This window comes from Anolis sagrei, chromosome 5 (genome assembly GCF_037176765.1).
Source record: "Anolis sagrei isolate rAnoSag1 chromosome 5, rAnoSag1.mat, whole genome shotgun sequence".
NCBI classification, from domain to species: Eukaryota; Metazoa; Chordata; class Lepidosauria; order Squamata; family Dactyloidae; genus Anolis; species Anolis sagrei.
This window is the reverse complement of record NC_090025.1, coordinates 49,437,564-49,464,786: the sequence shown is the minus strand read 5'-3', so window position 1 is coordinate 49,464,786 and position 27,223 is coordinate 49,437,564. Positions and strand designations below refer to the sequence as shown.

The window sequence follows — 27,223 nt, the reverse complement described above, 5'->3', positions numbered from 1 at the left end:
TGGTCTTAATTTGGTTGTTTTTGAAGTTCCTTATCATGTGTGGGGGAGAGGTTTCCCACCAGAAATAATCTTTTTTAAAGTTGTAAGTTCTAATCATATTAAGATCTAGCAGAGTGAAATACAAATATATGCACATTTAAGACACACTTATGTGCACCTATGTCAGTAGCAACATTAGATGTTTCTCTTACCTAATTATGATATATTTATTTCTTGGGGGGGGGGGGGGGGAGCCTCGCTGGGAAGGTTAAAGTAATATTAAGAGATTTATGAAGGCAACTGTACTGTAGAGTAATGCTTCTTAAACTGTGGATCCTGATCTCAAATGGGGTCAGTCCTCTTAGTTCACTGGTTCTCAACCTTTTTTTGACCAGGGACCACTCTCCAACATTAGTACCAAAAGGGTTACAAATCAGTTTTTGGTCAACTTTAGATTCGGTTTGGTTATTTGGGGTGCTGCTTCAGAAAATTCCATTGGAGAGACCATACCAGCTCTATTTCTGATACAGAACATATGCCATCCAGTATTCGCCATCTGCTCACCCAGAGAAAACCATATTTAATAAGCCTCAGCCCTATAAGATGGTTTCGCAAGACCAATCACTCTCATTGCAATGGTGTAGTAATGGTGAGGTCATGGACCATATTTCATTTCTTGTGGCCAACGGACCACAGGTTAGGAACCGCTGTCTTAGCACAATGTTGGGGTCTCCAAAAAAAAAAAATCAACAGTAAATGGTTTTGGGATGCCATCTTCTGGCTATCTTAGACATTTACACAAATATGCAAAGAGGGAAATCATCCTGTTTAACAAGTCTTGGAAAAGCTTATTTAATCAGTAAATATTTGACTTGTATATCTATTTTCTGTACCTATATACATGGGGTCATGTAAAAGTTTCTCAGGTGGCCTGGGGTTCAAAGTGAAAAAAGTTTAAGAAGCCCTGCTGTAGAGAATATAGACATTTAAGCTTAATCATAATAAAGTATTACGTGGTTAAAGGCTACCTCTTAGAATTGGACAGTGACGTTCCATCTTTTTCTTCCTTTCATAGGTGTATAATGACAGGCATGGCTTCTGGGAGCATTGTACTTTTCTATAATGACTTCAACAGGTGGCACCATGAATACCAAACCAGATACTGATGCTGGCACAAATCCAACCAGCATATGCAGCTGCTCCCAGATGAAGACTTGAAGCACAAGTCTCTTTTCAGTATCTTGTTAGAGCCTCACTTCTTATAAATAGTTAATATAACATCTGAATGTAACTTAAACTTGCTGAGAAATGCTATTTTTTAAAAGTTTATTGCTATTTTTGTAGACCTTGCTTGACTTTTTGGGTAAAGGGGGGTGGTGGAAGAAGCAGAAAATGGCTGCTGGGGTTCTGTAGCTTAAAAAGAAAATCTATATTTTTAGTCATAGTTTGTCTATTTTGATCCAAGCATAGGGGAGAAACCTAAATGAGATGGTTAAAATTCTTGTACTAGCTATTATTATGAAAAGAAAATCTCATGTAAATCTTTACAATCTTAAGGAATATTTCATTACAACAATGGAAATTGATTATAATGCTGGAAGTTGCTTATAAAACTGGCATCTTAAACTGGGCTTGCCCCACCCTGGTTCGTATTATACATTTGCAATGATTGTACTACTTCAAGCACTGAATTTTCTGGAAATCAAGACTATTTAAATTATATGCTAAATGTAATTTTGTTTCCATCAGTGTAATGATCAAGCATGCTTTTAAGTCTAGATTATTAGGTTTTCGATTTGTTTTTGGGTTATTGCTTTTTGTTTGTTTGCTGTTCTGTTGTGCAGCTGATGAAGAGGAAAACAGCAGCAGGATTGATTTATGAAGTGTAAGTCTTTATTTTCCTCCTCTCCCATTCCCATGCACACTCAAATGTGCATTGTTTCTCAAAACCAAATGTTGTGTTGCGGACTTGCAGTGTATCCTCCCATAATTAGCTTCTGTCATTTTTTGGATCATGTGTGTAGATTTTAATAACACTCCTCTCATTGGCCTATAAAGCTGGAGGCAGAAAATAACTGGAAGCCTGTCTACAGAAATCATACTTTTGTTTCCATTCTAGAAGCAGCTTATGAAAGCTGTGCAGCACAAGCCATACCCAGTGCTATTCTCCAAAATGAGGCATGTTTGCATCTTTCCTTGCCCAATCATGTTGACAATACAGAATACACTTTCTTCCAGCTCTTTGGAATGGAAATGCAAGTTTATACTCTGGAACAATGTATTTTGGTGTTGCATAAATTCTACTTTTTCTACAAGATTGCTGTGCAGAATTCTGTGAAAATACTTGTGAAAGGAACTGTACCATTTTGTAGGCCTGTATTGCATAAATACTTTGTACGTTGTACCTTGTTAAAGTTTGAAATTTACATTCCATATCTATTGGTATATAATTTTCTTCAGCTGCTTACTTGAAGCAGGTCCCATCTCCCCATTGCCCCCCTCCTCCAGCTACTCTCTCTTGCAGTGAAGATCTAAAAGGGGAAAATTCAGTTTGAAATAAGAAATTAAATAAAATGATATTTGTAATTTAATGAATTATTCATTGTAGTGGACTCCTGTGTTGCTAACTGAGCACAACATAAACACTGGTGGTGTGCACTGGTAACCCTTTATCTCGTTTCATCTGTTCTTTCATCCCTTTCATTTTGGGCTTGAGCATGAAATGGGAATCCCTCCCCAAAACGAAAATAAGGTCAGTACGAAAGAAAGCAGGAGCGGGTACCATTTCCTTGCCTGATTTTTGGACCACTGAGCCCTGCCTGTCGGGCTAATCAGAGGAGAACGCCATCTGCCTTGCCTGCAGTTTGAGGGGAAAGCATCACTGAAATAGTGGAATCTTAAGCCTTGTATTTACACTCATTTCTCTCCTGCAGATGGAGAGGAAAACATCACAGAAATGGGGGTATCTTAAGTAACTCTGATGCTTTTAATCTAGGTTGTAATGAAGGATATAAGTACAAACCATGCCATATTTTAAAGGAAGTTTATAGAAAGAAAAAAAATCCCTAAAAAATTGGGGGACGACCCACACATTTTAAGTCTTGGTGGGCAAAGAGTGGTAGATGTGCCCTCCATGTGTGGCAATTTTCACCCCTCTCACCCTAAAACTGAGGGGAAGGGGAGCCTGGGAAAGATGACCATGTTGGCTAATGGTCCGAAAAAGGTCATTGAGATGGCGCCTATTTTCGGGAAACTAAAACGGGGACTTACAAACCAAAAAGGACAGTGAATCTATATAAATGCTTAAGAGTAATAAACACCTTTTTCTCTACACACCTAAAAACATAGCCTTGAGAATTATTTAAATGTCATTGCTTAATTGGGGAATCTCTTTTGAAAAAGTTGGCCTTGCAGCTCTTTTCTGATACTTGCTTTGAATATTTTTCTATCTAATCTCGATTCATCTGTCTTCACCAATTCAATCCTTTTGGAGTCCTCCCACTTCAGCTTTACAAATTCTCAAAAAAATTACCATTTGCTCTTTTCAAGAAGAATGTTTATTGCAGGTCTTAATATTCTAATGTAAAATAAAGGCTAATAGAAAATGATTGAGAATTGTTAAAAAGGAGAAAAAAAGGAAATGAGCAGAGTACATACAATATTGAAACAAGCATTAAGTAAGATACAATCCCATCTATCCTTGATTGCACATTTTAGCATAACATCTCCCCAAGTATTTCAATTTTTTGTTGCTTATAAAAAGGGATACTTAAAAAAAAAAAGATGGCAAAAGCATTGTGCATTGTTGATCAGCAGTTCAATGCTTTAATTTAGCTTGCTCTAAAGAATCTCTTCCATCTTAGGATATCCAACATGCAGCAAGCTCTTGTCCCAAGACAATTTGCTATTGTTCGCAACCATTAATTTCTGGAACTAGAGTCAGGAAACAGTATGTGCAGAAATGGCTTTAATGCCTACAGTCTTCATAACAAAAGAGCCATGAGTGGAAGAATGATTGTCCTGTGATTATTTTACTTTTGTATTCAATTCCATTTGTTTAAGTTCATCTTATCTAAACTAATATCAAATCAGAAGTTTCAATATTAAATCCCTCCCCCTCAAACTATCACACATGTAACCTCACTCATACTACTTGCCTTTCAATATTGTACAGATTGTCCACTGAGACCAGGCTTTCCTCTTCAGCGTAAGTAATTCCAGAACAGAACTTTAAAGATGAATGAAGGAATGATCAGAACTTCCCAGTTTACTCCTCTGGAACATCATGTAAAGACCAGAGATTGCTGGGTAAAGCCTCTTTCCATGTTACATCCAATGCAGAGTGTGCAGTATATCAAGATATGACCACCACTAGTGTAGATGATTTCATTCCAATCCCAATGTCATTTTAATTATATTCAACACTAAAAATCTCTAAAAGGTAAGAATTTTCCAAATGTAATGGCCAGACCACTAAAAACTACTGTATATACCAACTTCATCCCTTTCAAACAGAATGTGAACAAACTACAGTAGTGAATACAACAGAACAGTAGCAGATAATTTTTCTGACCTAGCAGTGTTCTTCAGTGGGACTTTTCTTAAAGGACCCCTGCGCTATCGTCATGACATGCGGAGACCGAGTGCGTAGAGAGTTTGAGTGGCTCAGAAGCAGCAGGAAACAATGTTTTGAGACCAACTGTGGGAGGTTCATGAGCTGCAGCATTTGTCCTGGTGGTTTGGTTCACAGTGGCTCGGCCAGAGCCTTGACAGCGTTTGTTGCAGAAGATTTGCTTCTCTTTATCTAGAGCTGTGCTCTATAACAGAAAAGGTGAAGAGTCACATCACCAGCACCTCTTGACCTTCACATATATGTCAGCAAGCACATCATTGGACGCATGCATTTGTCTGAAGAAAAGGAGAAGTAACATCAGAGGTCTCCCCCCTCCCCAAATATGCGGGCCTTGTGGATAGTTTTGAAGACTGGCCTCTGACACGCACAACACCCAGAACATTAGTAAATACCACAAACTGCATGAGCAACATGCTGTTTTAAAGCCAGTGACAAATGCATCACTTTAAACAAAAAACATTTCTGATTTGCAAGTCTGGTGAGGAAAATAATATATGTGTGACTGTAAAAAAAAAAAAAAGCAAAGGGGATGTGTTTCTTAAGCACTTAGATCCCATTCTAACTATAATGGCACATGCCAGCTGCATCAAGAGACATGAAATTAGTTCGACAGGACAAAAATTAATGTAGTGCAGGTGGGAACAAGGGTCCAGGGTGACATCAAGGCAGTCTTAAACAAAAACAATTGCCATTTTGACTACAATGAATCAGCATGCTACAGTCAGAAAAATAATTTCTGGTATTAGAGAGGTAAAAAATGTGTCACTGTAACATGAGAAGTTGCTCTGACAACTGTCTGAAAGCTTTCAGATCCGTTTATATAAGAATCTCTAGGTTGTTGTGAAGTCTTTGCATAAATAGTACTATCCTTCAATATTACACCCCAAATTATCGTTCTCTGTTAATATTATTAATATTAATGATTCAATATAAAATGTAACATTTTCCCATGCTCTGACTGGCCTTACATAATTTGCCAGTTTCCTGGTCCAATTGCTGCATTCAAGGAAAAGATTTAAACTTTTGAGGAGCGTTCTATCTTGATGCCAACAAGCTGCTCACATTTAAAACCTGCTTGTGCCTCAATTAATTTGTCAGTGAGGTGGGGGATAAAGGCAGGGTTTACTCTGTCATTTCATACTGTACCTCTTTAACCCTCTTTCAGCAGTGTCAAATGCAAGCCAAAAGAAAAATGGTTCTTTAAAACTTGTCGATTTCAGTATTCTTTTGCTGCAATTTTGAAATTAGTTCAAATGAACTCCATTCAGTTAGCATTCCCGGGGCATAATGACTTGGAAAAGAAACTTCTATGTCCAAATTCTGGGATTTTTCCTCTTTATATTTGAAAACATTTTCTGATTGTGGGGGACTATTAACTAAATGGGACTATTAACTGCACACTCCTAGTTTTATGTGGTGTCCCTCAAAGGGTTTGAAGAGTTGACATTAGTCATGGGCCTGATACTTGTCTTATTTGTTTCTTTTGTGTTTTTGTTTCATACCGTTTATTCGGATGGCATGAAATGGTACACACCCCTCCTGTCTGGAAAAACTGGTGAAATGAAAGATAAGTGGGAACTGTAACTGCTTCACTGGCTAATTTTTGGTGCTCAGCTGTAGGCCCTGGCAGGGCCTGGCAGGGCCTACCACCTTTCAGGGCCTGCCAGGGCCTACATCCGAGCACGCCACACGCTCAGCATGGTCGGCTGTAGGCCCTGGAAAGACCTACAGCTGAGCGCCTCTTACTTGGCAGTCAGCATTTGGCTGTAGGTCCTTGCGCTTTGCCGCCAATGGGCCGAAAATACTCATTTCCTTCTGACATCGGAATGAATTGGCTGAAATGCATGCCCCTGGCTCTGCCCTTCATTATGAAGCCCTTCCATTCACACAAGTGTTATGCCGAATGGATGTCATGTGCTGTACAATGAGGAGGGGACACTATACAGTTAGGTTATGCATTTTATGTGAATGGAGCTTCATTTGTATATGGTGACACTACATGATATCCTATTTCTTTCCACAATGCAAGATTCCCATTCATAATGCGCTCCCTTGATCTCATATATAGAAAATGGCCTGCTTCAGATATCTAAGTTGAATATGCCTAAATATAGCCCCAATCCATTATCTGTTTGTATGATATAGTTATTCAAGAATCAGATACATGCCATGATTGGAAGAACATGAAGTTGTGGATGTTATCTTCTGGGAATGCCATTATATTCTAGCAGAAAATATTTTCATGGATAATACTATTTTACAATTTTGGGGATAAGTAGTACATGTCAGGAGTACACAGAAATAAAATTATACCCTGAACATTAACCCCAAACATGTCAAGAAAAAAACTATTTCTCACATGGAGCAGAACAGTCAACCCTGCATCTGTATGCTTGTCTGCAATGTACAGAGGAAGAATTGTTTGAGGCTACAGAGAATGAAGTCGCTGTTGCCTGTTTTTGGTCAAAAGGTATTTAGCTGCTTGTGCTCCTGTTTTTTATCGGTTTTATACTAATTTATAAAATGCTTTTGATATGAAATATGCTAATTTTATTTGAGCAGGGAGGTTCACCACTTCTAGTTCAGTGAACATTTCAAAAGTTAGTCTTGTCTCAACCACTTATACTCGTATGTTTTCTGATGGTCTTTGGTGACCCCTCTGAAACCCCCTTCTGACACCCGACCCCCAGGTTGAGAAACACTGCCTTAAAAGAACCCTATCTTCCTTTCCTGAATAGAAGTCACCATTCCAGACGTAATCATTGAAAGAATCTGCAATCAAATACGCAGGACACAAGACATCATGCATAGTGAAATGATACCAATGGTGCAAACATATAAATGCAACAAAAGCCATGTTACATAAACACTGGCATACGTCCCCACCTCAGACTGCTATTAGGCTACTTCTCCTTTTCTTTCCGACTCGGGATGAATATTTTTAATGTGGCAAGAAGCACAGTAATTAGTACATACCATTGCCTTGGACCTACTCAGAAGAAAGCAATGCAGGCATTGGGAGAGGAAGCAAAAGAAGAAAGCAAGGGACAGACACTAGACTTACTTGAAGCAGAACCAAGAGCATTGCAACATTTATAAACTTAAAAGAAACTCATTCTGAAATTAAAGAAGCCATACTAAAACTCTTTTTGTGCAATGACTCAATGCGTTGAAAGAAAAAAAAACACATGGGCAAAGAGCAAACCACTTTTCAGATGCAATTACACTCTTCCACCACACGAGGGCCATGTCTGCTTTAGCACAACATTTCAAAGAATAGTACAATTTTGTAATACAAAGCCCAAAATGAATTAAGCTGAATGGTGTCTGCGAAAAGGAAATGAATGATCGCTTTATCAACATGAAAGGAATTCACTATAGTGCAAATATGTGCTGAATATAAATGTTTCTTTTGCAAATGTCCTGAAAACATCCTGATGCACAGGATTGGAAAAAATAAGAATAGATGCAAAGGTAGGAAACAGTTATTTCTGATATAACCCTTAGTTTCTGTTACACTCTCTTGTTTGATCATTTCTTAGACAAACATCAAGGGAAAAAAACCATTCAGAATTGTCTCGATACAGCAGTGGGTAATGGAACTAGGGGTATATTAATGTGTCACAGTCATAACTGTTTAAACCAACTTTTATTTGCCACAATCCCTGCTTGGATCTGTAGTGTGACAAGGGACTTAGAATTGCCCAGTGCCCTTTCCTATGCATTAGAGCTCTCTAGAAAAAAAATCTAGAGTTACAAATCCCAGGCTTACACAGGATGGATCTATGGCATATAAAGTTGCAATAGACTACCATTTCTATCCCGAAGAGCCGGTGTTGTCCGTAGATGCCACCCAGGTCATGTGGGCCAGCATGACTGCATGGAGCGCCACGACCTTCCTGCAGAAGCGGTACCTATTGATCTCCTCACATTTGAATGTTTTCAAACTGCTAGGTTGGCAGAAGCTGGGGCTAGCAACAGGAGCTCATCATATCCCACAGATTTGAACTGCTGACCTTGGTCAGCAAGTTCTGCTGTTTAGTGGTTTAACCTGCTATGCCAACTTGGCCTCTACCACGATACAATTACAATGCTTGTCATAAGTGGTGTGAAACGGGGGAAATTCTGAACATTAGCAACAGCATGTTACTCAACTTTTCTTCACTATTTGTGTATCTCTTTTTTATATGTGAACATATGATGGGAAGATAAACAATCATCCTTCAGCCAGGTTCCTATGCATCCCATTAATAGGAAATGCTGCTAATTCGTCTTTGGCATTACTCTGGAAGCATCAACAGAGGAAATGCAACCTACTTATAACTTTACACAAAACATGAAAGCCAAATGGTATTACAGAATGGGCAACTGGCTCAGAAGAAGGGGTGCATGTCTTGAACATCTCAAAATTAGATTCTTATCTCTATTAAAATGATCCTGGTTGCAGTACCGCAATGGGTTAAACCTTTGTGCTGGCTGAACTGCAGACCTGAAGGTCCACAGTTCGAGTCACGAGATGGGGTGAGCTTCTGTCTGTCAGCTCCAGCTGACAACATGGTAAAGCATCCAGGTGTCCCCTGGGCAACGTCCTTGCAGACAGTCAATTCTCTCACACCAGAAGCAATTTGTAATTTCTCAAATCACTTCTGTCACAAAAAAATCCTGGTTTGTTGGTATTATATAATTAATGCAGAACATGACTAACCAAAACCACACAACTTCTAGTTACTAAGCAGCTTGTCCTACTCAGACGCCTTTCTGGGTTCAATAAAACCCTAATATTGAAGACTTAACCAGCAGGGAATGAAGTGAAGAGAAAAATAAGAGTTAAGTGTACATGAGATGTACCTCATTGGCTAGAAGCAAAACCATCAGGCCATAGAATTAGAAAACTCCACACCAATAAGAAGCTAGAAGCTGCATTGTATTAAAGACTGGAGGCAAGCTTAAAGGACGTGCGACTTGTGAGCAGCTAGGAGTTAGGCTTTAAAATCACTCTATTTAGTAATGTATTTTATACCAGGTTTCTGCTTCAGGTTTATCCATAGTCTCAAAAATACAAAGCATTGAGCTGTGAGGTCTCTCAGACTGTCAAGTCAAACTGTCAAATGAAATTCAAGCAGAAGGATCAGCCTAAAATAAAAGTTTCCTTTCTTCTATTACTGACTTGCAATAAAATACTTTTTAAAGTTGGTGCACATCAATTCACATACATATCCATAAGTGGAAATAAAGGGAAAACAAGGAAATGGTTCCATCCACAGCATTGCCCCCTCCCCATGATCTGGGTGACTTTGGTTGTCCTGCTGATATGGCAATGCCTTTTGGTGCTGCGTGTTAGTGGTGCAGGGCAAAAACAAAAACTGAGTGCTAACGTATGGAGCATCTTTAAGAACTTTGTAACCAAAAGGCTTGATGAATCAAATTTTAAAATCCCTGTAGCATAGATCAATTAGTAACAATATGCAACTAGTGAATGCAGGCAGACAACTTATACATAGCACAGAACCACTTGCTTGATGTGAAACTACATCACCTTCACGACAAATGATTTTCTGCCAATTCCTTTCAAAATATTGTTCTTAAAAATGCATCTACAGTGTAAGGAAATATTAGACACAACTGTAAATATGCATTGATATTTTTCAATGGCAATTTTTTTACAATTGTATCTCTAAGGAAGAGGGGAGGCTAGGAAATGACTGATAATACATTAGTAAAATAATTAATGGAAATGAGGCACTTGCTTACCATGATGACAGAAACCCCTGCAGTTGGGTTATTCTGTTTGGGTAGTGTGTTGTTAAAGTGCTGCTTTAATTTACCTGTTACTTCAGCTTGCATATTATTTTCCTGGGAGGCATCGTCCTTTGTAAACAATAAAAGAGAATGTGTTTTATTCCTTAGCGATTTTTTTGGAGTAAAATCTAAAATTAGTCTTAATACAAAAAAGTATTTCACAAAACTGTGTGCAATATGTTACAGAGAACTACTGTGTTAAGCATGTTTAAACTTTTTGTTGGTTTCAATAGGAAAATTATGCAGATTTTAGTCCTTCTGATTTCAAAGCAATACAAGTGTCCAGTAAGATGTCTCAAGTCTCTACCTAAACTTATGCCATGTTATGAAGTTAAACCTGAGAATACTCTGATAAGAGAGGTTATATTACAAATCTATTGTCGAAGGCAAATCTCTTCTCCAGCACATTCAATTGTTCTGACGAAAGGCAACAGTTCAAACATATATAGATATGATACAAATGTATTGTATCTGAAGTAAACTACATTTGTTTCTAAGATAATAACTTCTCTTCACTGTACCATTAAAACTAAAACATACAGGTTGTTTCAAAAAGATGGACCCAATTTGAAATCACTGTATATCTGCAACCATGAACTGCCTATTTATTTATTTATTTAGTGTCAAAACCATTGCCTAAATAAATAAGTTTAAAACTGATGAAGTAAAGGGATCACAAGCAGCTAAATCATTTTAGACAGACAACAGCGACTTTATTATCTGTAGCTTTAAACCGTTGCCTTCTGTGCATAAGGCAGGGTGTTGTGGGCAAGCATTCAGGTGCTGAGCTGTTTGATCTGCTCCACAGTCACACAAGGTGGGGGATTTTTCTAGGTAGTGCCATTTTGCCAGGTTGTCTTTTCATCTGCCAACTCAGGCTTCTGAGTCTGTTCAGGGAATTTCAAGTTGCCCATTTCGGGTTTGCCCCTCAAGGAAGATCCCACTTGGGGGGGGGGGGGGGCATCCAGTTGGAATTGCCTGATCTTGCTGCCCACAGGGATATTCTTGGTGTTGCTGGAGGAACATTTAGAGGAGAGGTGGTTCTCATTAAATTTTTCCTTGATTTAAGTCTACCAGGAAGAGGCTGGTAGACAAACAGTGGGTGGCTTTCACTATGTTAAACCTTATTTCTCTTGCCACTGGTAGCAACTTCCCATCACACATCGGGGGGGGGGGGGGGGGGGCAATGCCAGCTAGCTTATAGAGTCTATCAACAGGTGTAGGTTTAAGACATACTGTGATTATTCTCATTCAGTGCTATATTCATTTGTTAAGCATCGATAGATTTATGCCATATGGCACAGGCATCCTCAGCAGTTGAGTCACACAAGGCCAGGACTGATGTTCTTATTAATTTTGGGTCTGCACCCCATGCACTATTACTAGGTTTCCACAGGATGTTATTGCGTGCAGCTACTTTGTGCTTGGTGTTTGCACAGTGTTTCCTAAATGTTAAGTGCTCGATCTAAAGTGACACCGATATCTAGGGTGGGAACAGTGTTCAAGCTCTTGGCCTTCACAGGTAACCATCGGTTTCCTGTTGGCTTCATGATTATGTAAATGGAAAGCACACACTTGTTTCTTGGCAGGGTTAGGCTTCAGGTGGTTATCTTTCAAATGACTGGCAAAGCTGCCCCTTCCTAGCAGACAAACAGCCCCTAGCCTCTCACAAGATGGCAAACCTGCTGCATAAGGCCTCATGACATATTCTCCATTTGTGGAGTTATTTCTAGATTTGTTTCTGGTTCAAAATGGTCAATAAAACTTCATAACTGATTATATGGGTTATAACCTTTTGTGTAAATATTGCCATCATGATATTGCTTTGAAATTAGGTCCATCAATTTGAAACTCCCAGTATTATGCATTAAAACCATCTCAGTTCAAATAGGACACGCAGCATGCACAAGCAATCAAACAGGATTCAGAGATCTTTCACTAACAGACCATTTCACTTTGACCATTGATTGTGTGGGGCCTGAACCTAAGCATGATCTGACAATTTCCCATCCAACAATCAGAGGCAGGAATATTTTTGTGGATCATCTAACTAGCACCAGGCAAGCCTCCTTTCATCTGAAAATGTTTAGATAGATAGATAGATAGATAGATAGATAGATAGATAGATGATAGATAGATAGATAGATGATAGATAGATAGATAGATGATAGATAGATAGATAGATAGATAGATAGATAGATAGATAGATAGATGCCAAGATCCTGTATCAAAAACTTAGGAACAATGTCACAGCTATGATCTATCTCCTGGGCTGATCATTGAACCTCACCCTAAAATCAAACCAGCTGCACTGGGAGATGGACATTTGTGTTGAAGGTAAATTGGTCATTGAAGGATGACACACACAGTTTCTTCCCATCAGTAGAAGATGGGGGCACCTACCTGGGTCCTCCTTGGCACAACACTGATGCCTATCAGAAGGGAGCTGGATGTGTCATCCTTCAGTACCCCTGTTGCAGCACCACACAACTCTGCCCTTCTTTGCAGCAAGCTAGATTTTACAGAAAGCATTCAGGAGCATTTATTGATCATGAGCATGACCCCATGCTCTAAAACATGCATACACACAACATGCAGGTAGCCCCAGAGGAAAAACATGAATTAGAAATTATTTTTCAGGTCTGTCAAACTGCCTTTCAGAAGGCAAGGTCTCAACACAGGATGGGCTTCCATGTTCAAATCCAAATGTACAAAATTACTTTACTCACCGACACCCAGGGGTGGTTTAGAATCTGAGCTGCAGTATATCGTGCTTCCACATTTACTTGTAACATCAGACTAATTAACTCCTGAAATACAAAATAAAACAAGAGATGAGGAAAAGAAGGTCCACAATTTACTAAAATAAGAGGTTGCCTCCACAGGAATTTTGTACATCTTTCTAAATTTCCCTCACCAACCTATTGAGTTTATCAGTAAACATGGGATCTAATTAATATTTTGGAAGCATCACTCCATGACAGAACAGAGGAAGCACACAGCCACTGGAAATAGCTTTTAAATGATCAGCAACAAAATGCCTCCACTGAATATTTCCTGACTCAGGATCCACAGTTGCCATCTTATGTCTCTTTATCATCTGCTTCTGGGATGAAGAATCTGTGGGTCTCCTTAACTTTTCTGACTGGAACAAACTTGGCTGTTGGGCTAAAACAGTCTCCACATTACACAAGATTATTTTTTCTAGGCACCATTCTAAGTGCTGGAGTGTATTTCAAAACCCTACATGGGTTAGGACCCAAGTATCAGCGGTCTGCCTCTCCTTTTTTATATCTGCCCTTCAAGAGACCTGATTGTCCCTTATCTGCATATGGCCTGAAATTATCAAAGAATATCACTTATTTTTTACACATTGTAAAAGCTTTCTCTGGCATCCAGCTTCCAACCATGGAATACTTGTCCCATGGAAGGTGAAACAGATAATACAATCATTTCAACGTCTGCTCAGAGCTACTGTCTTTGTTCAGGCATATTAGTGGTTAGTTTATTGTATTTTTGTTGCATTTGCTCTCTTCCGTGCCTGATTATGATTTATTTATTTATTTATTTAAAAGTTTTGTATACCGACCTTCTCACCTCTCTTGAGGGACTCAGACCGGTTTCCAACCATAATATCACATATAATCAATAAAACATCATAATACATATTACAGTAAAACATTAAAACAGCAATTACAATCAATAACTATAATGGTCAGTCGTCATACATTTACATTTCTGCTTATTTACTGTATTATTTACATGATTTCAATTAAACTTTTGAAAACTGTTCTTGTGCCTCAGAATAAAGAGCAAATTAAAATAACGAATACACACCTTAATAAATAAAATTCTCCCATCATCTTAGCTATCATACTTTATCAGACAATTGTTTTGTATCAAATTTTTGTAATACGTTACAAGCGCTAGATATTAATATTTAAAATCGAAAGGACTCTCTAAAATACTAAGAAAATACATTAAGATTTGTTGGTGTGAACAGTATACTTTCCTAGTATGGCTCCAATAGCACAACCAGTTGTGATAAATCAGTGAATTTTAGTCTGTGAGCAATGTTTTCACATTTTCAGGCCTAGTAGTTACCAACATATTCCAGTACCTTAGCGGAGTCAGTGATGTTATCCCAGTATGGAGAAGGAAATTCCAGCTTTCCAACCAGGATCTGATCAAAAAGATCTTCTTGGACATTGTTCTCACTAAGGATGAAAAGCAAGCAATAAAAATGTTCAGCATACAGAATCACAGAGTTGGAAGGGACTGCAAGGACCATCTATTTTAATGTTCTACCATTCAAGAAAATGCAACTAAAGCACTCCTGAGATATAGTCATCCAACCTTTGTTGAAAGACCTCCAAAGAAGGAAGGACAGTTCACTGCCTTCTGAGGCCATCTACTCCTCTGATGAACATGTCTTACAGTATTTTAAATCAATTAGTTAGCATTCTAATCTCTAGAGCAGCAGAAAACACATTTACTGCACCCTCTACATGACATCCTGCCAGATATTTAAAGGTATCACATTTCAGCTTTCTTTTTTCCAAGCTAAATATACCCAGCTAAATATAACTAAGCCATTCCCCATAAGGCTTGGTTTCCAGACCTTTGATCATCTTGGTTGCCCTCATTTGGACAAGTTCCAGCTTGTTAATATCCTCCTTGAACTGTGGTGGCCGAACTGGACACAGTATTCCAGGTTGAACAAAGCAGAACAGAGTGGCATTCACAACTTGCCTTGATCTGGATACTGTATTTCTGTTCATACAACCTAGAACTGCATTGGCTTTTTGTCCACCACCTCAACAAACTGACTTGTTTTTAGTTTTTTGGTCAACTAAGACTACTTGTACTGCTTTCATCTCGTGCCATGTATCTTAATGTATTTGTAATATATCTCCTAAGTGATTCTAAAGGTTACTATAGTAATTTCCAAAAGCAGTGGTAACTAGATGCTGATCATGTTGCTTTAGTTTCTACTCAAACCATATCATATTGAGAAAAAAATCCATTTTAAATCCAGTTGCTGCCTCTTGCAGAATTCTGGGGTTTTTAGTTTAGGGAGGAGCCTTTAATAGCCTCACTAAACTACAAACCCCAGAATTCTGCAGGAGACAGAAACCGTGTGATGAAGTGGTAAATAACTTTGGACATTATTAATTTTGCCCATCTTTATAAGTGTACAAAAGGCAAAGATTTCTAGCTGCTTTTGATGAAAGATATACAAATATTTCTGTGTTATATAGCATCCCCACTACTGACAATAAAATATAATCCACAGTAATAGAAACAGCTCTTAAGCAAAACAACAAAAAGTTCCTATATTTTAGATTCCATATCACATTCTACCAACAAGCATGTACAAAGCCTTCTTTAAAAAAAAAAACTTGAACGTTTTATTCGTATTTTGTGAACAATGCCCCATGCACATTAGCATTCAGCAATAGATTTGTTGTTGGTATTTCCAACTTATGATGACCCTAAGGAAAATCTATCACAGAATATATTCTGAGGTGACTTGATTTTGCTGGAAAGAATATGACTTGCCCGATGTTTCAATGGCTGAGTTAGGATTCAGATCCTGGTCTTCCAGTCCCCTAGTCCAAAACCCAAGTCACCATACCACATTGGCGATCTCAGAGGATAGCGATGCCAAACAGGCAGAAATATAACACTCTCTGTGTTATGCAGTCCAAGTTGATTACGGGGAAATGTTTTTCTTTATATTGCAAAATAATAGTAGCTTGAAAATTGGACAATTTCTCCAGTATATTAAGTCCGGAGGAACAGAAAACTGAAATAATCTTTTGATCTTAAGACTTCAGTTGTCATTTCATGGATGCTTTGAGGAAGCCACTCTTTCAATATAACACAGTCTTTATGCCTCATGCAGGAAACCCAGAACACTCTATTGACCTTGGTTGACTATAAATGAGAAACAGACAGAGAGAATGAGAGAGTGAGAGACTAAAGGTGATTTCAAGTATTCTCTTGAAGCTCAAATAATTTAGCCCCAAATATGATGAAGTGCTGAACCAGCAAAAGTGATCCAGCCAGTTTGACCATCAGTAGGGTTACTGATGCTGAATGTTTAAAGATGTATCGGAGGTGAATTACAGTTTCAAAAGTGCCAGTCCAGAGACTAACACTAGGGGGAAAACTCTGCATGCTTAATAGAACAAATAAGCACTGACGAATGAGAGTCAAGGACAAGAGGACACAGAAACAGACATCAGTTTCTTGCTTGGAAGCCTTGAGAAATACTGGTTATCTCCCCATTTCTTCCCATACTTAATTCTTTCTGACTATATCTATAGCAGATAAGTTAGAGCATCAGAACTATCTGAACAAATGAGGAAGAAATGAAAGCCCATAGAAATATGGAAACCAAAGCACACTGATATGTGTGTGTGTGTGTCCATGGATACTGAGGGTCCACTGTGTATGTGGTGTATGTGTGTGTATATATATATATATATATATATAAATTTAAACATTGAGATTAGTATGGTACAAGGATAAATGTTTCTGTCTTTGCTTATAATGGGAGGTAAGTGTTTAGTAATATTCCTTTGAATGAGTAATTCAAACCATGTTCTTCTTGCTGTGAGAAGGTATGTCAATATTGCAAAATGTTCATTGGCTATTTGCAGTTCAGGAGTTATTCTGTGCAAAATTTAGATCTATCTGTCTTGTGTCTAGAAGTATTATTTTTTTGTGCAAACCAACCACATGAAAATTTTGCTTAAAATAGATCCTGAAGTGTGAAGATTGTCGTTAATCAAGGATTATTTTCATCATTTTTAAAAACCCTTTTCAAACTTTGAGGAAGCCACTCTTTCAATATTCATTATTCAAATACAATTTATTTCTGCTACTTTGGCAGCCACCTCTCCACAAAAATCAACATTGACACTGAAATACAACACCGTTTGAGCTCTGCGAGTACGGCATTCTTTTGAATAAGGCAGAGAGTTTTTGAGGATAGGAATATTCACAGAGACACCAAGGTGCTTATTTATAAAGCTATACTTCTCCCAACCCTGTTATATGCCTGCGAAACGTGGACTGTCTACAGACATCACACTCAACTCCTTGAACAATTCCATCAGCGTTGCCTCTGAAAAATCCTGCAAATCTTGTGGGAAGACAGGCGAACAAATGCTAAGGTGCTGGAAGAAGCAAAGACCACCAGCATTGAAGCGATGATCCTACACCATCAACTACGCTGAACTGGCTGCATTGTCCGAATGCCAGATCACTGTTACCCAAAGCAGTTACTCTACTCCCAACTGAAGAAGGGAAAATGGAAAATGCCAACCTCAAATATTGTGGCATAGACACCAAAAACTGGGAAGCCCTGGCCCTCGAGCATTCTACCTGGAGGTCAGTTGTGACCAACAGTGCTGTGGAATTCAAAGAGGCACAAATTGAAGGAGAAACATGTCAAGAGAAAGGTGTGTCAAGCCAACCCTGACCAGGACTGCCTTCCACCTGGGAATTGATGTACTCAGTGTGTAAGAATATGCAGGTCAAGAACAGGTCTCTACAGTCACCTATGGGCCCATTGCCAAGACACTACGCTTGGAAGGCCATCCTACTCAGACACGAGTGATTGCGATGGTGATGATGACATTTAATATTTTCCTATGCCTAATGCTTACTGTGTATTGTTGTGGTTATTATACACTTACCTACGAAATGGTGGAAACCCACATAACAGTATATACGTAATGACCCCTGCAGCCCAAATGTCCACCTTTAAGCCATAGCTGTTATAAAAGAAAAGGGATAGGAAATGTTATACTTCATACACACACTGCAGGATGCATCATGATAAACTTTTAGATTTATGTGCTTTCAACCATTTGTGTCCTTTTAATTTACATCTGTAGCATGTCAGCAATGCAGGATTTTCTGACAAAATTACCAACTACACAAAAATAGTTAAAGGCCACACTGAGATGTTACCCATACTTTTATACTAACTTTTATTATATGGAATAAAGCAAAAATCTATTGACTAGCATCTCCAGTTCCTAACGTCACGGTATACTTTGTATGAGAATGATGTCAATAAAACCATGCAGATGGCTAAAACTTGAGTCTTCCATGACTAAGCTCTGGGATCACATATGTGCTTTTCTTTGTGTTCCTGTCACAAATCCTATATGATTAATACTGTAAGGATTTTCACTGAACTATCGCTTGTCATTATATCTCAAACAGAAAGCCAATGGTTTGTTGAGAGCCTTAGAAAACAGAGCTTTGGAATGTACCAAAGAAAGAAATCTTTTTTTAACAATGAAAGTTCTCACCCTGTCTCTGCAATGATTTCAGGAGCCACATAAGTTGGTGTACCACAGACTGTATAGAGAGGGCCTTCAACCACAGTGGCCAGACCAAAGTCTCCTAGTTTCAAGGACTTTGTCCCATCTGGATACTCACAGACCTGGGAGGAGAGAAGTGAATGACACCTTACACCAGAGAAATACACGAACAGATCTTTGTAGGATTCTTGTCAGGATTAGGGCATATATAATGAGTATACTGATCATTTCAGGAACATGCAACATGAATACTTTCCCCTACCTTATTTATTTATTTATTTATTTATTTATTTATTTATTTATCATGTCAGGAGCAGACCAAACAGTTGTACTGCATTTTTTTAAAAACAAACAAACAAAACACAAAGTTTGCAAGCATGGTAGTTGATTAAATGTCCTTTGACCAGTAGCTGGCCACTTGGAGTGCCTCTGGTGTTACTATAGGAAGGTCCTCCATTGTGCATGTAGCTGGGCTCAGGTTGCATTGCAGCAGGTGGTCTGTAGTTTGCTCTTCTCCACACACGCATGTCGTGGATTCCACTTTGTAGCCCCATTTCTTAAGATCGTCTCTGCATCTGGTGATGCCAGAGCGCAGTCTGTTCAGTGCGTTCCAAGTCGCCCAGTTTTCTGTGTGCCCGGGGGGGGGGGGGAGTCTCTCATTTGGTATCAGCCATTGATTGAGGTTCTGGGTTTAAGCCTGCCACTTTTGAACTCTCGCTTGCTGAGGTGTTCCAGCGAGTGTCTCTGTAGATCTTAGATCTTGATTTCTTTCCCTACCTAAAACAGCTCAATTGAATCAGCAAGTTATTCCATGTAGCTCCATACATATGTCAAACTAAACCAGGGGCGAGAAAGTATGTAGTTCCCAGAAGCGCTCTGAAGAACCCCAGTGTCCCCAAGTTCCCCCATTTTTTTAAAAAAAAAACATTCTTAAGGGGGAAAAAAGCATTTCCAGCTAAGAAGCAATTGCACTATGCTATCATTGGTCTTGGCTGTTTAAGGGAGAACGTCTTCTTAAAATCAGGAAGTGATTTCTGAATAACTTTCTGGATTTTTAGAAATCTATTTTCTAGGATTTTGTCAGAAGCTTCTTGTTATAAAAGTTCAGACATTTTTGCAATGTAAGGGAAAAGAAATAAGCATACAGGTGCCTATTTTTCAAATCAAGATGGAGAGAGGTTTCTGAACACTGGTTTCAAGCAGTCAGAGAAAGGAAACTTTGCAAAGGAAACTGCCACACATGGCACACATTTAGGACTGGTATTTCTCTTGCCATATTTTCAGAGGCTAGATCTAACACATCACAATTACCTGTCACATGTTACAAGGGAAAGGAGTAACTGTGCCAATAAAATGCAATATAATAATAGATATGAACATTAAGAGATTTGTGCAGTGAGTAATAAGTCCATGCTAGCCTTTTGTGTTACTTACCAGGAGATAAATGCTCTTTAGGAAGCATTTTTTAAAACTTTTTTTTTTCAAAAAAAGCGCTTCAGAGAAGAAACTACTGATTTTATGTAGAACTCCTATATAAGCAAGTGAAAGTATTGACTTCATGACAGTGTTGAGGAAGGAGGAGCCAGGTTTTAATACTAATACTAACACTTTATTTGTATTCTGCCCTATCTCCCCGAAGGGACTCAGAGCAAACATTAAATGCCTCGAAACAATGATAACAGACACCCAGATAAGGGTAAAGGCTTCCCCTCCATCTATAGCTCTGAGGGTGGTGCTCATCTCCATTTATAAACCAAAGAGCTTGTGTTGTCCATAAACACCTCCTAGGCCACATGGCTGGCATGACTGCATAGAGAACCATTTACAAAGAGCTTGTGTTGTCCATAAACACCTCCTAGGTCACATGGCTGGCATGACTGCATAGAGAACCATTTCCCTTACTGCAGAGGTGGTACCTATTGACCTACTCACATTTACATGTTTTTGAACTGCTAAGTTGGCAGGCCCTGGGGCCAACAGCAGGAACTCATCCCATCCCATGGATTCAAACCGCCAACCTTCCGGTTAGCAAGTTGAGTGTTCAACGGTTTAACGCATTCAATCACCATGGCCCCTATGTGTATTAAATACTATGCGTATCACATTTTCCCCACAACTAATGACAACATGAGAAGTGTAAAGTGAAATTGACTGGACTTAGCAAAGCCTCGCCATTCACTATGTATCATTTCCAGAAAAGCTTTTATTTTTATTGGGGCATCAATCCAAACAATGGTTTAGAAAGTACAAGATGACAGGTTGTGTTTTCTTCATGGTGCAGAATGATGGCATGCTCTCTTTCAGTCTGTAAGGCTGCTTCTTTTTCCATCTGTAGAAAACTAACTTAGCGTTTCTTTAAAGTGGTTGCCTTTATATAAATGATTTCATGCAATGTTTCATTATTCTTTATCAGTTGCCTGTTTTCTTTATTGGATATTTATTCTTCTGCTTTCTCCAACTAGTTGTCACTCTTGGATGCAACTATTAGTAGGAAGACAACTGTAAATTGTCATGCCTAAATACACTATATAATATGTGGTGGCAGTTCAACAGAAAGCTTCAGAATCCTTGATGTAACACTGTGTTTGCTCTTATTTATCCTACTTGCATGTAAAAATGTAGAACTGGTGGAACTGAATGCATATCAGACAAGTGGCTGATCTCACATCCAGCAACTGGATTTGTTTTTGGGATAAGGAATAATTTACATTGAGAACGCTTATGACATCCCAACATGCAGGTCTATTCTAGTCATGGCATCTGTTAAATAATCTCTTTAGGGTTTCTAAGCCAAAAGTGCATCTGTGCCTATTTATATCTGATTTGATTACTAATGAGAGCTTAAAGTGTCAGATTAGCCTGAGAGCCTCAACTCACTTAAGTTCCTGATGTCACTGTTATTTGTTTAGCGTGTACAGACTCCAGCTGATGAGCCCTATGTCATTAGGGCAGAGAATTCATGCTGGCGTTTAACCCACAGTTTAAAGGGACTAACCAAAGTGTTGGATCTGGATTTTGAAGCCAGGTTCAGCACTCTGAAGTATGAACCAGTGATGGCAAAGCTTTTAGAGACAGTGTCCAAACAGGGTGGAGTGGGGGATTGGGCACCAAGGGGATGGCGAGCGAGGAATGGGGTGGGTGAGAGAGGGGGAAGCAAGCAGGTGGGGGGGGGGGGAAGTGAGTGGGGGCCCAATGACACACATGCCAGGAGAGAAGGCACTGCATTTCCCTTCCGCCATGTATGCCATAGGTTCACCACCAGTGAACTATAAACCCCAGTATAGACTCAGCAGAAACTACTTAAAAACTGCAAGCTTCTACTAGTAGAATCAACAGCAATCCACACAGCCTGTCAGTGTTACTTCTTGTTTGCTAGAGGACCTCTTTAGTGAAATAAAGCGTCAATGGTGTAATTTTTCACACTGAGATTTTCTTCAAGGTACAGTCTTGGAAATTTTATTTTCTGTTTTGGAAGCCTATGTAAAAACAACTAAAATGGTTTTGCAAAGTATGAAATCCAACATTTTGGGTGCACCTTGCTAGCCAGATTGAAAGCTCTAGTTCCTCCCATTCACATACTTTCCCTTTGAAAAATCAGAGGCACTCTGGCTCCACTACAAAGATGCTCTGTGTACCTTTACACAGCAGAGGGCAGTGTTTCCTCCTCCCTACCTGATTTATTAGGAAATGCCTGGTGGGAAGGAGGAAGCAGAATCATTATAGAGCTGTTGCTCTTTAAAAACTTTCCTTTCCTTCCCAATTGAAAAGCCAAGCTGGAGAGGAAGGAAGTCTTTGTTACTCTAGTGCAGAAACAACCACTGAGAGCGTCCTGTGCTAACTGGCGCCTGCCTCCTCGTAATGTAACAGCTCATCTGGTGCCTAGTCCACTTATGTCCAGAGACCTTGCACAGGCCTTCAGTTCACTGGTTGCAACTGTGTCATCTCAAAATATTTCACTAATATTTTAGCATTTTTCATTCAATATGCTTCATGTTTTATTTTTAAAAGTGCTTTAGAAATGTCACTTTAAAAGCATAGTGCAGCTTTTAAAAATGAGTACATCCATAAAAATAACGTTTTCTGAACTACACTGAAATATTTGTAATCTCCACCTGTTCTTACAAAAAAACATTTTCCCCCATCTAAAGTCTTCATTGTGAAAAGAAATCCTGCTTACCTAAGATACAATCTCTAATCAAAATGTAAATTAGGACAGGATTTGGAAAGGTTAAAAGAGACAAATCACATGATGAAAATTATTAATATTTCATGCAAATAGCTTTCATTTAAGAATACAATCATTCAATTCATGTTTCTCTACACCTGATTGCTTCTTAAAACGTGCATAAATGCATGCATTTACATTAATATAGTTGAGAGGCGGAGTATAAATCATCAACTATTTTACCCATGTGAGAATGAGTAATTAGTTTTTTTTACTACAGTAAGAAAAGGAACAGTCCTCAACAGCATTCTCTCCATATCTGAATCTCCTGAAGAACTATGGAGGTATCAGTCTGCTTTATAAAACATACGTTTTGCGCAAAATCTCATTTTCCACACAGAGAAAAAACGTTTTTTTAATGCAGGAAACAGTCCTTTATCAGCAGAAAAGAGAGGCCTTTTTTTTTTTTACAGAAAAACTGCTTTCAGCATAGAAAAAAGTGCTTTTGCATCAAAGCTGCTATGTGTTTTAATGCATATTAATTCCTCCACAATACTTAAGGACAAATACGTAGGAAAAAAATGTACATGATTCTTGTTGGTCTATTATTCTTCCCAGTAGGGTTTCCTGATTTTTGGGAAGCTTAATTTTTGACCTGGGAATGAATAATAGCACATGGTTTATTAAAAGTAAACCAAATAAAAACGAGAAGCATACCAGGAGGTTCTCTGGTTTAATGTCTCTATGGACAATACTAAGACCATGGAGATATTTCAATGCACTGGCTAGATTGTAGACCATGGCACTTCCATCACGCTCTGTATACTTTGTTGAAGAAGTAATAGCATCAAAAAGATCTCCTCCCTGAAAAGGAGAAAGAGGAAACAAATATTTAGCAAAGCAACTTTTATATAAAATTAATACCTTGTTTGATCTTCATCAAAGCCAATATCAATGTTTCTATAACAATATGCTGCAAATAGGAATCACAATGGACACAGTACAATGCAACATGAAGCCATAGATATTATATAATAAAAGACGGCTGTGTCTCCAACTGTAATCCTGTTCAGATTTGTTTAAAAGTGAGTTCCATTCAGCAACGTACAACCTCCAATTAAGCCTTCTAAGGGAAGTGAAATACAATGTGTATTTCGCTTCCCTTAGAAGTGTTGTATATTCGGGGTAAACCTTGACCTGTTTCATGTCCTGGCTTTCAGTGTGTGTGTGTGTGTGTGGGGGGGGGGGGGATTTCCCACCAAGGCTCCCCTTCCCAGTGCATGTTTTAAGGAGACTACTTCTTATCTGCTGTTACTACTTTAGAGGAGGAGCTCAGCTGCAGGCACAGGCACTTTCTGGGCATGCACGATGTACATGCACTCTCCTTAGAAAGAAAATGTGTGTGTGGTGCACAGGCCTACAAAGCACCTGTGCCTTTAGAGTAAGAGGTGCTCAGATGAAGGCACTGGCAGGCATGGGTGCTTTCTGGGCCTGCATGCCACACAGGCACTTTCTTGCCAAGGCAAGGAGGCAAATTCTGGGAGGCTGCAGGCGCGCATACTTTCTTTCCCAGGCTAAATCTAATACCAGCCAGCCACACACTTTCCAAGGCATTTTAAGGAGGCTTCCCACTTTCACGTAAGGAAGAGAAATGACCTCTTGGAAAGGAGAGTAGTTTTCAGGGAATGAGGGTTTATTTTTTTGTTTGCAGGGGGGTTAATAAAAAAGATTAAACTGTGTTGCCAAAAAGCAGACCAGGTACCCGCTCCCACTTGCTTTTATGTCAAGCTGATTTTTATACCAGGAGGGGCCTTCCTGTTCCATGCTCCCGAAGTAACGAAAGAAACGAATGAAACAGGAGAAACAAATTCCGCACACAACCCTAAATGCAGGTACTTACACAGTTTTCTGAACATTTGTGCATAAGATTCTGGAACTAGCTATGATTTCATATTCAGTGATATTAAATCCTCTCACCTTTACCAGTTCCATCACCAGATAGAGCTCAGTTGCAGTATCCATTTCCTCTATGAGCATGATAATATTGGGATGTTTCACTCTACGCAATATTGAGACTTCATTTTCAATCAAGTGCTCCTGTATATTGTTGGGAAGAAGGGAAAATCCAAAACAGACCTTACTTTAACAATGTAGTCCGAAATACAACTTTGGAAGTGACAGATCACCTTTTACAGTGCAGCTCTCCAACTAATTTTCCTTGTAACATGTACACCGTGGCTTTCAAGACATTTTTGATGAAACAACATAGGTACAAACTCAGTGGTCTCAAATATCCTTCACTAAGATGGATTTACAAAGGATTTTCAGCTAAGAAGAATTAATGATGACTACTTTCTATAAGATGCTTTCAATTCGAAGAAACCAACAAGATATATTCCACGACAGTGTTCATTTCATTTTAAAAATTGTAATAGTTGCAACAAACACTTTTCAAGGTAATAAAAAACCCTTATCATCAACACATTCTACCATCATGCGTCTCATGCATTTGTGATGGAAACTGCAAAAAGTACAAGTGAGCATTCTATGAATGATGAACATGAACCACGTTTGAAAAATTCAATTCTTCCTGTCCTATATAATAAAGATAAATTGATCAAATGACTAGGGAAGTTGCTTTGCACCCAAATCTGTTTTGGTTCATTAACTTTACCCCAAATAATTAAATTACTAAAAACCCACATGCCAAGTGTGCATCTCCTCCTGTGAACATGTGGCACATCAGACACTCCTTTAAACAAGTCGCACCTTTGAAACCCAATATGTGTGAGCATCAATAGCCTTTCTGGAACAAACATATGTCTGCTCCAAACAAACGTATGCTGGAGAAAAGAAAAAACAAAATATGAATGGGTTTTAACAACATGGCTGAAACTTAGCTAAAGAAAAAGGTCGTAAGACTGAGAAAATAAAAACTAACAAAACCAACAAAGAGTACTACAGTTGAGATACGGTATGGAGTGATGGTCTCTCATGCCGCTACAAACAGTGTTATCAGTTGAAGGAACAAGCAATTGTGTTAGGCACCGTAAGCATAAAACAAACTGCTTGAAGTAAGGCCTACTGTAACAATATTTTGTTTATGAAGAAACCTTCAGCCCTGTTTAAGGAGTCGTGATATTTTAACATATTTTAAAATAGCAATACATATGTCTCCTTCCTGACCTTGGTATGTTCATTCATGAATATCTTTGTTTTGACCTCAAAACCGGATAGAGGGCAGCACAACCCAACATGGGGAAATCCCTCACACCCCTTGAGAAGCACCTGCAGTGATTGTCAACACGAGCACCGCTATCTTCTTCTGCCCTGAGGCAAGGAAAGGCACACTGATTTTTTAAGTATCCCAGTATCCTTTTCCTGCTGGGAAATGGATGACCTCTACTGGGACAGAGATCTCCATTGTTTTCCATTTCCATTGAGCGAAAAGGCCCACAATGGACTTTTCCTTGGTGTAATTGCATTCTGCTGAAGTCATTTTCAATTTAGTCCTGCCAAGTAACTTCTCCAAGGAACAAATTCCTGGAAATTTCCATGATTATGGTTAAAGATGTCCACCAGCAATGCTGCCTTTATGCTTTTGTCACAGAAAGAAGACCAGAGATATTCAAACTTCCACTCATCACCTATAATTTATAAACACTACAATTTTCTATCACTGTTGTACTGATATAGGTTTGAACCATGTTCAAGTGAAAAAGAGGCATGTTCAAATCTCCAACAATGATTGCCATTATCTGTTGGGGCTCAGCAGCAGGTTGCTGGGGAATCCTCCGAGGATGAGGGAGATGATGGTTTTCTCACTAAGTCTCTGTGTTATCAGGCTGAAACAAATGCTGAATTCCATGCCTGTTTGGGATTCTGGTTCTCTTTGGAATTGGCCTTCAACAGATGAGGAGTTTAGCAGATTTGGCCTCCGCATAGAGGGAGGCCAAATTATATCAGATTTGGCCTCCGCATAGAGGGAGTGAAGGATAGATTAATTAGATGGTCAGAAAGAGTCCGTGAGAAGTCCTTGAAACTCTGTGAGAAGTCTTTCAAACCCAGGTGTCAGAGAGATGACCTCATGGCTTCTTGGTAGGGCCTGAGCTTAAATTAAGTGTTGTTTTCTTGGAATCTCCAGAGCAGGTAACAATCCCACAGATTCAAGTTCCTGGATCAGCTCTCATGTTCATAAATCTTGTCTCCTGTGTTTGCCTGTGTTTCTGTAAGTGTTTTGCCTTGGGAAAGTTACTGTTTTTATGCTTATGAATTTAAGCCTATGATCTTGATTTCCTGGAT

The 27,223-nt window shown here is 38.9% G+C and overlaps 2 protein-coding genes across 14 annotated transcripts in view; one reads left to right on the top strand and one right to left on the bottom strand.

Annotated features, from left to right (window-relative positions):
* The window catches only part of LRBA (LPS responsive beige-like anchor protein), a 420,612-nt gene extending 418,038 nt beyond the window's left edge, over positions 1-2,574 (top strand). For all 9 annotated transcript variants that reach the window (XM_060778857.2, XM_060778855.2, XM_060778851.2 and 6 more), the window contains one exon: positions 1,055-2,574. In XM_060778857.2, coding sequence (XP_060634840.2) covers positions 1,055-1,145 — 91 coding nt within the window. In that variant the 3' untranslated portion in view covers positions 1,146-2,574. The remainder of the gene's footprint in view (positions 1-1,054) is intronic.
* A 939-nt stretch (positions 2,575-3,513) lies between these two features.
* Positions 3,514-27,223, bottom strand: part of DCLK2 (doublecortin like kinase 2) — a 99,771-nt gene continuing 76,061 nt past the window's right edge. For 2 of the 5 annotated variants that reach the window (XR_009631633.2, XR_009631634.2), the window contains 9 exons: positions 24,899-25,018; positions 23,639-23,785; positions 18,745-18,878; positions 18,121-18,198; positions 14,532-14,628; positions 13,141-13,221; positions 10,364-10,480; positions 9,633-9,713; positions 4,713-4,796 (listed from right to left, as the gene is read on the bottom strand). Coding sequence is in view for 3 of the 5 variants with exons in the window: in XM_060778858.2 (XP_060634841.2) it covers positions 4,581-4,796; positions 10,364-10,480; positions 13,141-13,221; positions 14,532-14,628; positions 18,121-18,198; positions 18,745-18,878; positions 23,639-23,785; positions 24,899-25,018 (990 nt within the window). In the remaining 2 variants the exon portion in view is untranslated. Of the gene's footprint in view, positions 4,797-7,588; positions 7,602-9,632; positions 9,714-10,363; positions 10,481-13,140; positions 13,222-14,531; positions 14,629-18,120; positions 18,199-18,744; positions 18,879-23,638; positions 23,786-24,898; positions 25,019-27,223 lie in introns of all 5 variants that reach the window. The other 3 variants (XM_060778858.2, XM_060778859.2, XM_060778860.2) reach the window with 2 other exon arrangements.